The sequence below is a fragment of the Geotrypetes seraphini genome, chromosome 3 (assembly GCF_902459505.1).
Source record: "Geotrypetes seraphini chromosome 3, aGeoSer1.1, whole genome shotgun sequence".
In the NCBI taxonomy this organism is placed as follows: domain Eukaryota; kingdom Metazoa; phylum Chordata; class Amphibia; order Gymnophiona; family Dermophiidae; genus Geotrypetes; species Geotrypetes seraphini.
In genome coordinates, this window is record NC_047086.1 from 319,975,913 (window position 1) to 319,990,680 (window position 14,768).

The window sequence follows — 14,768 nt, forward strand, 5'->3', positions numbered from 1 at the left end:
AAAGGGTCACTAGATACATGGCTCCAATCCTGGGGGACAGTTGGATAATTGGTCTTAGATAAAATGGGATCCTTTAGATCAGGGGTGTCAAACTAAAATCACATAAGGAGCCGAAATCCAAAACACAGGCTAAGTCACAGGCTGGAATTTTTATTAAGATATTTACCCCCTCCTTTGCTGATGATACAAGACTTCTGTGAGTGTCGGATCAATCGCTGCCGCCACCAAAACCCTTGCTGCGTACCAGCAAAGGAGGGGAGTTAGTCTTAGTAGAAGTATAGGGATGCAACCTCTCCAACCCCACGCCAGCTACAAAATAAATAAAAAAGACTTTTCCTCTCTTTTAAGTCCTAGTTCACGCTTGCTGTCTAACACCAGCTCTGGCAGGATACACATTTCAAATCTGACATATTGTAATCACAAAATAGAAAATAAAATTATTTTTTCTACTTTTTGTTGTCTAGTCATTTTGCTTTTAGTCCCAGTTTCTCTTTCTGATTTTGTCTATCTTCTAATTCTCTTTCCAGTGTCTGCTGTCCATTTTTTTTCTCCTCTTCTCTCTTGCTCCAGTCCCTGTCTCCAACATATTTATTTTTCCCTTTCAACTTTTCTCGTTTTTTCTTTTCTGCCTCTGTCCACTCAAATCTCGCCCTCTTTCTCATCCTTCTCCTTTTTAAATTTTCAGCTACCTATCAATTTTCCATCTCCAGATCCAACTTCGCTCCCTTTCTCTTCCCAACTGCCCCCCATCCCATCTCTCTCCCTGTCTGCCTCCCTCCCTCCCCCCAGGTTCACCATTTCTCCCTTTCTCTTTCCAATGGTTCTCCCTTCAAGTATCTTTTTCCCTCTTTCTCCACACTACCTCAGGTCCAACCTCTCTCCCTTCATCTTGCTCTCTTCACAGCCCAGCTTGCCTTTCCCTCCAGCACCGGTCCTTCTCTCCTCACAGCCCGGCGTGTCTTTCCCTCTGGCGCCAGTCCGATGTCGCCACCAAGCCGAGGAGTCTGCCGGCCTCAGCGATTCAGCAGTGTTGTATGTGGGTCCCCGTCCTGCTTTTCGCCTGCCGCGGTCTATCTCCAATGACACGCAACTTCCTGTTTCCGCCTGGGTGGACCGCAGCAGACAGAAGGCAGGAAGGGGAGCCATGGACAACACTGTTGAATCCAGCAGACTTTCCAGCGTGATGGCGACGTCGGACTGATGCGGGAGGGAGGGAGGACACGCTGGGCTCTGAGAAAGGGAAGTTAGAACATAAGAACATAAGAAATGGCTTCGCCGGATCAGACTCTAGGTCCATCCAGTCCGGCGACCCGCACCCGCGGAGGCCAAGCTAGGTGTTCCCTACTAAGAAACCTTGTTTACTCGTATCCCCCACTGTGATTTGCAAGAAGGTGTGCATCCAACTTGCTCTTGAATCCCAGAATGCTGGCCTCCATCACAACCTCCTCAGGGAGAGCGTTCCAAGCGTCCACCACTCGTTGTGCGAAACAGAACTTCCTAATATTTGTCCTGGGCCTGGTGCCCCTTAGTTTCAGTCCATGACCTCTTGTCCGAAAGCATTGCCGCATGCCACATAAAAAGGCCAGGTGGGCCGGATTCGGCCCATGGGCCTTGTGTTTGACATTGTGCTTTAGAAAGATAGATAAGAGTAATAAGCTTAGTTTATGAAACAAAAGAGTATTAGCTTGAAAATGTATCCTACAAACCTGGATGCAAGACTCTCCCCCAATATATTGGCATTGGAGAAATGCAATCCACTTATTCGCAAACTGGGAATCGAAAGATAATTTAGGATCCTATAAACGTAAACTGTACTTTCTAAGGGCTTGGAATCCGTATCTTCAATCTTTGTCCCACAAAGGTAGAAGCTTTATTTTGAATACTTTATAAGGTGTGCAGCCACATGAAACAGTTTGGGTAACTAACTGGAGAATCTCTGGAGATTTTTGGGATAAGGAGGGAAGTAAAGTTTTGCTAAGTAGTATTAATGAGGTTTTTAGTGAGCAGTGTGTCTTTCAATGAAGAGGGTTACTTATACCGACAGAGGGGCCTACATAGGGAAGGGTTTCCGTAGGGGGTAAGGGATTGAAGATGGTTTGAAATTGTTGTCCATGGCAGATAAACTGATGTATTTTGTTAATTTATTACCTTATTTGTGGCACCAATACACCATGTATAAAATATCGGTAAGGGATGGATTGGGGAGGGTGGGGGGGGGAGTGTAAAGTAGGATTAGGTAAGATTGTTTCCGTTTAGAAAGAAAATTCTTGGGCCAATGTATTGTTTGCTTCTTTGTCAGTTTCTTGATTTTTATTAAAAAAAAAAAAAGATTTAATGTAAAGAACTGGCTTTCTGTGCCAAAGTATCTTTTTAATGTCAGAAGTTGGCATAACAATCTGGCATAACAATCTGTCTTACAGTCTGTGTCGGATTACTGTTCTCTCTCTGTGAAAGCACAAGCTACAAGAGATTTTGATCAAAATCAGCACTATGCTGTCTGGAACTGAAATGAAAGAAAAGGGTTGGTGATTTCCATTTGTTCTTCTCTGAGGTAATGTGAATGAAGGTAGGCCAGAGCTCAAGACAAAGCCACACAGCAATTGCAGGTGAAAGAAAATACACCGTTCCATTCACAGGTAGGGGAAAGAAATTAAATTTCCAAGTTTATTTAAAATTTGATTGATCGCTTAATCAAACTTCAAAGCGATGTACATAACTAAAATCCATATAACTTTCAAGGGGACAAAACATACAACATATATCTAACGGACAAAACTTACGCATCATGAGGGAGGAGGGAAAGAAATACAATATTTTAAAGAAAATAAGACAAAAGGGAGGGTGATGCTGAAAAGAGAGGAGGTCGCAGGATAGGCCCTGAGGAACGATTCAAGTCAAGAGAGCTAACAGTTGAAGGCATCTTTAAAAAGAAAGCATTTCAACTTACTCTTAAATCGGTCTAGCATGTGTTCCTCCCTTGAATGAATAGGGAGGGAGTTCCACAATTGTGGAGCCGTAACAGAGAAGATGTATTGTCGGCGCATATTTATAACCTTGAGAGAGGGAACTGTAAGTAAATGATGATCATTAGACCTAAGAATTCTTGCATAATGAAGGCCAGGGCTTTATGAAGAAGGCATTTAAAGGTTAATAGACATATTTTGTATGATATTCGATGTAACAAGGTTCTCCAGTGACCTGCTCCTGAAGGTCCACAGCATACATCACTGTTTCTCAGCACAGCAGTACACTTTACTCGTCTCTGGGCTTGTTCCCCAGAGCTACCAATATAAGTCTGTAGCCATTACTTGCAAAATTGAACTTGACCCATCTGACTGTAGCAGTTGCAGTTCACATGTATGTGGTAACGACAAATGCAGTCGGGCATCACTGTTTCCTTCTGGGTCTCCTTAGTTTAGCTGTTTCCTGGCTCCACCCTACCATGTCACTTTCCTCTTAGGTAGGACTAGGGGTTTTAAGAGTGGCTCTGACACTGTGAGGGAGTATCTCTAAGGGAAAACGGCAGTGTCCTATAGTCCAAATTTCTTAGTGCTGATGTCCTTCAGTACTGGTGGCAGGAACCAAATGGTTTTGGAACTGGCAAAATGCAAAAGGGCAGCATCAGACCAGCAAGCGCAGGCAGCAAAAGACAAGACAATCAGAAGCTATTTCCATTCTATAATTTTACCTCACCAATATGTCCTCCTCTCCCTTACAGTCAGCAGTGGCTAGAGAGAAAGGGGAGGTACCGATCAGACATTAGATCATACAAAACATGGACTGTCAAAAGAAAACATGAGGAGCTGTTGTGCTGTAAATACAAAATCTGTGACAACCCCAAAGAAATCCGTTTCCTACCAGTGGGAATCATGGTGTCATCCACAGGTAAATATTCCTCAGCTGCAATGCAGACTTCGTGATCATATATATTCTGTGATCCCTTACAAAGAAAATAAAATATATTTTATGAATATCTGTAATAAATTCTGGACATCTTTTTGATACCATCATATATTTAGTTATTCTTTTCATTTATCCAATTCAGCTAATAGCAGACCTAGGCAGAGCACATGACAATAGCTATGAAATCATAAGCAAAATAATAAGAAATGAATCAACAAACTTAAATACAAGTAATCAGAATACATATCAAATGACATGTCAAATTATGTCATTCCCACACAAAGGCAGAATTTTGAAACCATTACTCTTTTATGCGGGAAAGTAGCTGTTCAGTCATTTCTGCTCTTTACCTTATATAGATTCTCACACAACCCACGCCCTATAGATGGCATTTAGGGACGACAAAATTTATGGTATTTCTTTCAGTCATTGGAATACAGTAAACCTCTTAAATTTGTTGGCTCACTTCTGTCCTATCACCAGCTTGCTCCTTTCTCTGGGTAGCCAATGATACACCACATGAGCATGATTCTACCAGCAAGCATCAGACTATAAAGGCACTTTTGTCAACAAAGGCACTATTTGCAAAGTAATACATTGCACTCTAAAAGTTGTCAGCCTCATTTTTTTAGGATGTAATGTATTATCTTGGAAATAGTGCCCTTGTTGACAAAACTGCCTGTTTTAGTGTGCGATGCTTATACACATGTAACCCTGGTCTCACTCATACTCTTTGGGACACAAGCTATATCTCTTTGAGTCAGGTACCTGTCACCAGAATATACAAAACAAAAGTCTGGGGTTTTTAAAACCGTACCGAGCACAGGCTAGACTTACTCTAGTAAACCAAAGGATAATTTTCCCCGACATCCAATCACTTCATACAGTCTTTTACTTAATGAAATAATCAAACTCAGACAGATGAAAAATTGATAACTTAGAACAGGGGTGTCAAAGTCCCTCCTCGAGGGCCGCAATCTAGTCGGGTTTTCAGGATTTCCCCAATGAATATGCATGAGATCTATTTGCATGCACTGCTTTCATTGTATGATAATAGATCTCATGCATATTCATTGGGGAAATCCTGAAAACCCAATTGGATTGCGGCCCTCGAGGAGGGACTTTGACACCCATGACTTAACAGGGGTGTCAAAGTCGGTCCTCGAGGGCCGCAATCCAGTCGGGTTTTCAGGATTTCCCCAATGAATATGCATGAGATCTATGTGCACGCACTGCTTTCAATGCATAGACATTGGGGAAATCCTGAAAATCCGACCGGATTGCGGCCCTCGAGGACCGACTTTGACACCTGTGACTTAGAACATTACTTGAAATCTGAGTTGTGGTTCCAACTTTTAAACTATTTACAAAAGTCTCTCAAAGTAATTCTCCAATCTCATTTCCAGTACAAATGTACTTTAAAATTTCCCTCTTTAAAATCAGTCCCTCTTTGTGTTCCCAATCTCTTCACAACAAAACCTTTTGCACATGTGGGAGCCGCTTCGGGTCCTACCCTCGTTCCTCAGCCCAGGACCACTTTTTCCTCCCCACCAAGCTGAAATCATCCACAAAGGCTCTGATGTGTGCAGTAACAATCACACTCTCGTTTTCCACTGAAATTGGTATCCTACAGTCTCCTTGCATCCAAGACTGTTGCCAGGAGGGGACAAGGTCCCCTTATTTTATCTCTCAGCGAGCCACTCCAGGTCTCACCCTCTTAGAACATAAGAGCATAAGACTAGCCTTAGTGGGTCAGACCAATGGTCTATCTAGCCCAGAAGCCTGTCCTCACGGAGCCAATCCAGGTCACTAGTACCTGACGAAAACTCAAAGAGTAGCAGCATTCCATGCTACCGATCCAGGGCAAACAGTAGCTTGCCCCATGCCTATCTCAAGAACAGACTATGGACTTCTCCCCCAGGAAATTGTCCAAACCTTTCTTAAAACCAGCTACATTAACTACTCCTACCACAACTTCCTTTTGGTTTTAAAAGTACATCCCTACAAATGTCCCCTAGTCTTTGCCATTTCCCCTCAGCTGTCTCTTTTCCAAGCTGAAGAGCCCTAACCTTTTTAGTCTTTCCTCATACGAGGGGAGTTCCGTCCCCTTTATCATCTTGGCCGCTCTTCTTTGAGCTTTTCTAGTTCTGTTATATCTTTCTTGAGATAAGGTGACTAGAAATGAATGCAATACTCCAGGTGAGGTCGCACCATGGAGCATTACAGACACATTATAACATTCATAGTCTTCTTAACCAACCTTTTTTTTAATCATTCCTAGCATCTTGTCTTTCTTTTTGGCCGCTGCCGCACATTGGGCAGGTTTCATCATATTGTCTACAATAACACCCAGATCTTTTTCTTGGGCACTGACCGCCCCCCCCCCCCCCCCCCCAAGGTGGACCCTAGCATCTGGTAACTATGATTTGGGTTATTCTTCCCAATGTGCATCACTCTTCCCTTCTTAGCCCAGGGCCACTCTTTTTTCTCTGCCAAGTTGAAACAATCCACAGCCTTGCACTCTGGCAAATCCACATAGATCTTTACTCCCACAGACAACTGACAGTTCTAGGAGTCTCTCTCAGTACTTCGGCTCTGGAAGGAGATCAGGATAACAAAAAGCCCCGTTTTCTCTCTCAGTACATACTCTTTTTTTTTATTTTTTTTTTTTATTACCTTCACCACTGGGTCCTCCAACTCCACCTACTTAAAGAATCATGCATATTCAATACTCGGTGACATCCAGAAAAATCTCTCGCCTCCTGCGTTATATTAGTACCCTGATCTCTTACAATTATCCCTTACATTAAGACAGTGTTTTTCAACCTTTTTACACCTATGGACCGGCAGAAATAAAAGAATTATTCTGTGGACCGGCATCGGTCTGTGGACTGGCGGTTGAAGAACACTGGGCTAAGTTGTGGGCCAGACCCGCCCATCTCTACCCAATCTCCTCCCCACCCCCATAATAGTACTAATTGCACCTCGCACGTCCCATGCCTCATCTGGAAGCATTCCCTCTGACGTTGCAACGTCAGAGAGAAGGCTTCCGGTTCAGGCGCAGTATGCCCGTAGGAGCCACTGCCCGTGGCTTTGTGCACTGAATCAGTTAGGAAGAGGGAGCTGCTCGAAGATAACGCCGCATCGATCGCACCGTGGACCGGCGGTTGAAGAACACTGTTTTGGGCCTGATGCACGTGCTGGCCCTGTGGACCGGCAGGAAATTTCTGTGAACCGGCACTGGTCCATGGACTGGTGGTTAAAGAACACTGCATTAAGAGACATGATATTTCTAGTTTGAGCTTCTAATAAAGGCAACTGCATACATAGTATCATGAACAATGCATGAAAGACAATGGGATATTATTAAGTATACTTTGTATTGGGGGTTTTTTTTTATTAAAGAATATCACATTATCCAGATTTTGGTGGGAAACTTTAAAGAACACAGGTCATTTATATTTCAGACGCTGTCTAGTTCTTTCTATCTTAAAAACAGTTAGGGCTGGATTCTGTAACTGGTGCCCAGCTGGTAGCCGCCTTAAAAGTGGCCACCGATAGCCTGTCAATCATTTGAGAGCACTGGTTACAGAATCGCGCCTATTCAGTTAAGATAGGTGGCTGAAATGTAGGCCCAGAAAAACCTCCCATTAAGTGGCATTAGGGATCTAGCCAATCGGAGTCTTAGACCACTCCAGTGCATCCTAGAATGCACTGGGAAGGAGGCCTAAGGCTCTGGTTGGCCCAGATGCCTAAAGCCCCTGCTATGGGAGGGGCCTTAGGCATCTAGGCCAATCAGGGCTTTAGGCCCTTCCCGGTGCACCATGAAGGTCCGCCATTCTGAAGAGGTGGGCCTGCAGGCCAGAAGGAGTGGGCATCCCTCTAGCCAGCCTTTCAGAAAAAGGTGGGTTTCAGAGGGTGGGGGTATTTGAGGGGGGTGCCGGCAGGAAGGAGTGGGCTTCCCTCCTGTGAGGGATGTTAGTGGGGGGTGCTGGCATGAGGGAGTGGGCATCCCTCCTGCAGGGGATGTTATTGGGATGTAGCGACGGGAGAGAGTGTGCATCCCTCCGCCAGCTGACTTGCAGTGGGGTTCGGGGGTTCCCTGCCGTGGCCTAAATTTAGATGCTGGTTATACAATTTCCCCCATAGTGTTTTCCTTTTTGAATCACCATGTGTTCCAGTACATGAATTACATACAACAAATCATATGGTAATGCTATTAGTTTTAGAACAATGTTTCTTCTTCCACTAGTTTACAATCAATCTGGAGACAAAGAACCAAGCCAAAACAGCATCTTACTTCCACAGAGAGATTACTAGGAGCTGGGGAAGGGAATATGGTAGGGACTGTAGCTTTTTTATAGACTACCTGCCTAGTGGCTTAGTCAGGTGGGAGGCGGGGGAGTGGGGGGTGGACTGCCCTGGGCGCCATTTTGGTGGGGGTGCCAGCACCTCTCCGCCCCCATGCCATTCTCTTCCTTCCACATCCCACCCCCACCCCCAGTGCCTATTCAAAATCTTCGCCAACACAAGCAACTACTTCTAGCCTGCTGCTCGCGCTGGTCTGCCTCCCTCTGAAATCGCTTCCGGGTCACGGGGCCGGGAAGTGGCATCAGAAGGAAAGCCAGTGCAAGCAGCAGGCTGGATAAGCTGCTCGCAGTAGCGAAGATTTTAAGAGGTATGGGGTGGGAAGGGAGGGGACAGAGAGGAGGGCGAGGTGTCACTGCCCCAAGTGCCTCCTACTCTTGCTATGCCACTGTACCTGACTAGGGAAAGAGAGAGAGGAAAGGCTAAAATACACAAGTAACTTAAGTGACTCAAAACATATCAGCAGAAGCTTTTCTAAAATACAAATTTGACAAGTTGTGACCTAGACATTTCAATTTTGATTTGGAAGTTCTTTCTAAAATCTGCCTTCAAATCTCTTTTGAGGTAATGTTTCTAGATGATTATTTCCGCACACACTGATAGAAATGAACTTCACCCGTAAACCAGGGTACAACAGATACAATCTCAATCTCTCCAGGCTACTCTACTGTTCAGCCTTGCTCTCTTTACGAGTCCTCTCAATTTAAATAAAGGATTTGTAGTAGAGAATGACACGGTGGATGTTACCCGCAGCTAGCCGCGAGTAGCCACTGGTAACCTGCCAAAATGGTGAAGGGGGAAAGGTGTTCAACGCAGGTATTGGGACAAGGCCATCCCTCGCCCCATGAAGCGGTGAATAGCCTTGTCCCTGCAGTTAAGGGAGGGAACGCGTGCGGCCCCCTCCCTCCTTCCTACCTACCCACCAGAATATCTATCTCCCTCCCTCCCCCTTACCTTCGCGGCGTGTTTTAAGGTTTCAGACTTGTTGAAAGCCACCGGAACATACGTGCAGTCACGTGTGTGTGTGGGCAGAAGCTTCTCCTCTGACACAACTTCTGCCTACACACGCACGCGACTGCACGAACACTCCGGCAGCTTTTAACAAATCTGAAACCTTAAAAAGCGCCGAGAAGGTAAGAGGGGAGGGAGGGAGATGCATGGACCCTGCAAGGGGTGCCGAAGGGCAGTGAGGTGGCGAGAGGGAAGGGTGGAAGCTGCGGGGATGGGGCAGTGAAGGGGACAGCGGGGACGGGGCAGTGAAGGGGACGGCGTGGTGAAGGGGATGGCAAGGATGGGGCCATAAAGGGGAAGGTGGTCCGGTGACGGGGACAGATTTTTTTCCCCGTGTCATTCTCTAATTTGTAGCATAGAAGTAGTCCACTTCTCCTTCCGTATTCATGGTTTCAGCAATCGTGGTTTTTAGCTTGCTGGCTCCTCCCCCCCTTCCAAATTACATAATATGAAAAGAAAGATGGGCTCATCAAATTGTAGTTAATCCCCTTAAATGTTTTGATTAGCTTCTGTGAGTGTTCTTTTCACCAGAAAGGTCTGCACTATTGCTACCGCCAGTTCTAATACTGCCAGAATGAATTTTTCTTATTCCCTGCTTTCATACGTCAATAATAGCAGTAACCTTTATGTGGTGACCTCGGTATACAACATATAGGCAGGTCAGCAGCTCTGGACCAAAGAAATTTCTTCTCTCCTCCTTGTATAGTAACTCAAGATACTGTCACAGAACTTTAACTTATGATCATTGCAGACCTCTTTCTTGTCTGGTAACTTCTAGTTTTTTCTTCTCTTTTAAAACAGTATTTGGCCCTTAGATTTCTGCACCCCAAATGTATTATTTTGCACTTTTTTTTAAACTAAAGAACACTTGCCAAATCCTTAAATTATGCCTATAAATTATTTCTAATAAAATCACTTATTTGTAATACACTCTAAAGCCCTGATTCTGCAAAATGCGTCTAAAGTTAGGCGCCATTTAGATGCCTATGTCAGGCGTCCTTTGTAGAATCGCGCTCAGCAGAGTTCAGCAGATTTAGACATCCAAACAACGTCCTTAATGTTATAACATTTTATTATTATGTTATTAGAATGGCAATTTTATGCTGTTTTTCATTATATAGTACTCCCATGATATTTGCGGGGGTTCCGTTCCAGGTACCCCCGGAAATGTTGAAAAACCACAAATATGGCTTTTAGCAGGAGAGAGCAGCCGGAGCACCGGCGAGTGAAGGAAATCACTCGCGGTATGTTCCAACCGCCTCTTCCTCTTTAGTACAGGAAGAGGCAGTCAGAGCATACCGCAAGTGATTTCCTTCACTTGCCAGCGCTCCAGCTGCCCTCTGGCCTCCCTCTTCTGCCTGGTCGTTTGCAGTCGGAAAATACCGTGAATGACCGGGACCGCAAATTTGCAGGGGAGCACTGTAATTGTAATACTAGGAGTTGGATTTGTTTAACGCTTTTATTTATTTCTCTCTTATCAGAGTAACCTAGGATGCTCAGTGTTATGTAAATGAATCAAAGGACACCCAAAATGAGTCATTGCCCAAACCACGCCCATTGAGTTAGGCGCGAGTTTTAAACATGGGCGTCCATGAAATTGTGGCTGTGCCTACAGAGTGGCGTCTATGTCCTTTGGACGCCTAAGTACCAATTATCACTTAAGACCCTTAATTGGCTCATTAACTACCTAGATTGGATGCCTAAAGCACACCTAACTTTAGGCATGACTTAGGCGCCCTTTATAGAATCAGGGCCTAAATGTACAATTTTGAATTAATATAATTCCAGACACTGCTAGCACAAGGCTGAGAGTAAATTTATAAACTGAAATATTCCCAGAAGCAAGCTCAAATTTTCCAATAACCTTCAAGATTATTCTCTAACAAAAAAACATGCTAAACAGAAACTAGCAAGTGGAACTCCCCCCTCCCCCCCCCCCCACACACACACACAATATAAAACCAGAAGTGATAAATAAGTAAAACAAGATGAGTTATTAAATGATCTTACCTGGCCCGCCAAATTGAAATAAGAATGGTTCGTCAAATTGATCGGTGTGGTCTTGTCAGTTTGAGCCCTGTAGTTTATGCTCAGCTCTCCCTCATCCAGCGTGTATGTCACCCAAACTTTTAGCTCACCAGGGTATCCTTCCTCGCCATCTGGGCTTATCCTAGAAAACCGCACGCTGTTTGGTAGCACCTCAGCATTCCAGAGCATCTGCAAAACAGTTCTACTGAAATTGTTGCATGTCCACTCGCCCTCCACAACCCGTGGAAAAGCATGCACAAAACATTTAACAAAAAAACTGCAGCATCCCTGGCAGCGTTATGATAGACTCTCTGGTTTTCAGGTGAATATGTCCAAATCGGAGCTGTTAAACATCACTCTGCCCCCTGACTAAAAAAGGGCCCTAAACCATTTCTTTCCCTTCCACTGGGTGAAAGGAGCTATGTACTACTTCAAATTTCATATAGGCCCTCCTGCCCCTCCACCTCTATGACTCAAACTATGTCCCAACGCTTCAGAAAATTAGAGAGGAGTTGAATTCTGGGGAAAAAATTTTGCTTCTCATGGATCGGTAATATTGAGGTGGTTAAGATGATGATTCTACACTAGTTTCTATTCCTTTTCCAGAACCTTCCGATTTGGGGCTCCGCAACAGTGAATTTCTGCTTCTGTGTGGACCCATAAGCACCCACGGATCAGTGGGAGACAGTTATGCCTGCGTAAACAATTCAGTGGCCTGGTGGTGCCGTCCTTTTGAAATATTATCAAGCGGCCCAGCTGAAGGCGCTTCTGGAATGGCAGGTTAAATCTTGCAAACCCTGGGTGGATGTAGAACGGGGCGGGGTTGATTCGATTTCCTTACTCCATCTGCCATGGCTCCCAGGACGTAGGCAGTATATTGGGGGGGGAGGGTCTGGAAGCTGTGGAGATTGCCATGCGGGTCTATCACTCAGTGGAGCATCTGGCCCTCTGCAAGGATGGTGACATTCTTGGTGCACCCCACTCTGGTTTAACCCTGAATTTTCCATTGGAAATAGTGTGGGGGTCTTTCAACAGTGGGAACTTTGGGGGTTGGTTTGTATGGGGCAATTTATTGATAAAGAGGGGAGGATGGTGCAATCCTTTGGAAACCTCCAGAAGAGGTATGGTTTGGAACCTAGAGATCTGTTCCCATATCTCCAAGCGAAGGACTATATTCAACGGGCTGGTATTTTGAGTGCGCTCTGGAGGGAGGGGGGGGGCAATTTGTTGGGCCCACAGGTCAAAAAGGGCATGATTTCTGCTATATATGCCTGCCTCTATTGCAGATCCAAAGTTCCCCTGAAATACATGTTAGCATGGGAAGCAGATTTGGGCAGGACTATAACTCCAAAGGAATGATTTGGAAGCATACTGCTACACTGGGCTTAGCCACTGTAATGGTGAAAAATGGGTACAAAGCACTGCTATGCTGGTATTACACCTCTATTCTCCTAGCAAAACTTTCTGTAGGGAGGGGGAGGATGGGACATGTTGGTGGGGCTGTGGGTTACCGAGCACTTATTTGCACATGTGGTGGGACTGTGGAATGGCTCCGGAGTACTGGATCTCAGTATTCCGAGCCCCGTAAACTATTCTGCATAGGGATGTAATGTAATGTAATGTAATTTATTTCTTATATACCGCTACATCCGTTAGGTTCTAAGCGGTTTACAGAAAATATACATTAAGATTAGAAATAAGAAAGGTACTTGAAAAGATCTTGAGCTCTCCATTGGGTTAGTCTTTCTGTATCATTATGATAACGTCTGGGAGGAGGGAGAAATACACTTCACCAAACTGTTCCTGACGGCGGCTCGCTTGGTGCTGGTAGCCAGTTGGAAATAGTTGGCTGCTTCGGACATGCAATTAGTTTCAAGTTTTATTAAAATTTGATAAAATTGCTTATCAGAACTTCTAAGCGATTTACAATAAAAATTTTGGGGTTAAAAAAAAAATTAATTGCAATAGAGATGACAAAATTAAAACTGGACATTTGACTAATGGGACACGCAAGGTTGAAGGGCATGAAATACAATTGTAAAAGGAAAGGAGAACATTTAAGGTAAGGACAGAAGGCCCGAGGTACGACAGTGTTTCTTTGAAGGCTGATGGACAGAGTCTAGAAATGAAGGACGTCATAGTATAAGTGCTTCTTTAGTGCTGACTAAATTGGACGATTGGTACTCTCTGTATAGGGTGACGGCCTTGAAGAATCATAGGATGGGGCATTTCATTAGGAAATGGCAATGCTATGAAGAGTGGAGGAACACTGTACCGTGAGGGCGATGTATGCTGTATGTGGGATCCTGGGGGGGGGGGGAGTTCATGTTGTTGATTGCTTTCTGTACCATAATAGACATCTTGTGTATGATGCTTTTCAGTTCTATGGTTTTCTTTATTGATCTTATGGATGCGTAGTTCTGTATAATGTGCATAAGTTAAAAACAAAACAAAACCACAGATCTACTACTACAGTACTCCCCTGATATTTGCGGGGGTTCATTTCCAGGAACCCTTGCGAATGTCGAAAAACCACAAATACGGTTTTTAGGCAGGGGAGACAGGAGAGGGCAGCTGGAGAGGCAGAGAGGGCAGCCGGAGCGCTGGCGAGTGAAGGAAATCACACGCTGTATGCTCCAACCACCTCTTCCTGTACTAAAGTCGAGTCTCACCAATCAGGAGCTGCTTTGACACGCAGCTCCTGATTGGTGAGTCCCGACTAGTACAGGAAGAGGCGGTCGGAGCATACAGTGAGTGATTTCCATCACTCGCCAGCGCTCCGGCTGCCCTCTCTGCCTCTCCAGCTGCCCTCTCCTGCCTCCCCTTCGTGGTCGGATAACACCGCGAATGACCGGGACCGTGAACCGCAGACCGCAAATTCGCGGTGGAGCACTGATCTACGTTTTCTACTACCATTTCTACTACTACTACTCTCTCATTATCTGTGAGAAAAATCAATAGTACTGAGGTGTATAGTAAATATAAATGTTAATTTTTATCTGACCCTCACGGACCCCCTGAAACCCCTAGGGGTCCAGGGTTAAGAACCCCTTCTCTAGATGCATGATTTAATTACTGTATATTTTTACATTAGGTTTTTGTCTAAAGTCAGTTAGAAACATTTTGACAGATGCAGCACCAGTAATTTGTTAGATGAGTGGTTGAGGGCCCCATGACCCTTATTACCCAGAGGCCTGGAAACCCCGTCCATCCACTCCTGATAAATAAGATGCCACACAAACAAGAAACAAACTGATCGTCTAAATCAGGGGTGTCCAACCTTTTGGCTTCCCTGGGCCGCACTGGCCGAAAAAAATGTTTCTGGGGCCGCACAAATGCTGCAGCAAGGCAGAGGAGGGAGCTGGCAAGACGGTAAACACCCGGGGACAACAGAGGAAAACACTGCATCGTCCTCGACCGGGGCCGCACAAAATACTTCACGGGGCCGCAGGTTGGAC

At 44.9% G+C, this 14,768-nt stretch overlaps 1 protein-coding gene across 4 annotated transcripts in view; it reads right to left on the bottom strand.

The window, feature by feature from the left end:
* The window catches only part of GALM (galactose mutarotase), a 97,726-nt gene that overhangs the window by 64,396 nt on the left and 18,562 nt on the right, over positions 1-14,768 (bottom strand). For all 4 annotated transcript variants that reach the window (XM_033938155.1, XM_033938156.1, XM_033938158.1 and 1 more), the window contains exons 3-4: positions 11,293-11,499; positions 3,859-3,940 (exon numbers count right to left, since the gene is read on the bottom strand). In XM_033938155.1, coding sequence (XP_033794046.1) covers positions 3,859-3,940; positions 11,293-11,499 — 289 coding nt within the window. The remainder of the gene's footprint in view (positions 1-3,858; positions 3,941-11,292; positions 11,500-14,768) is intronic.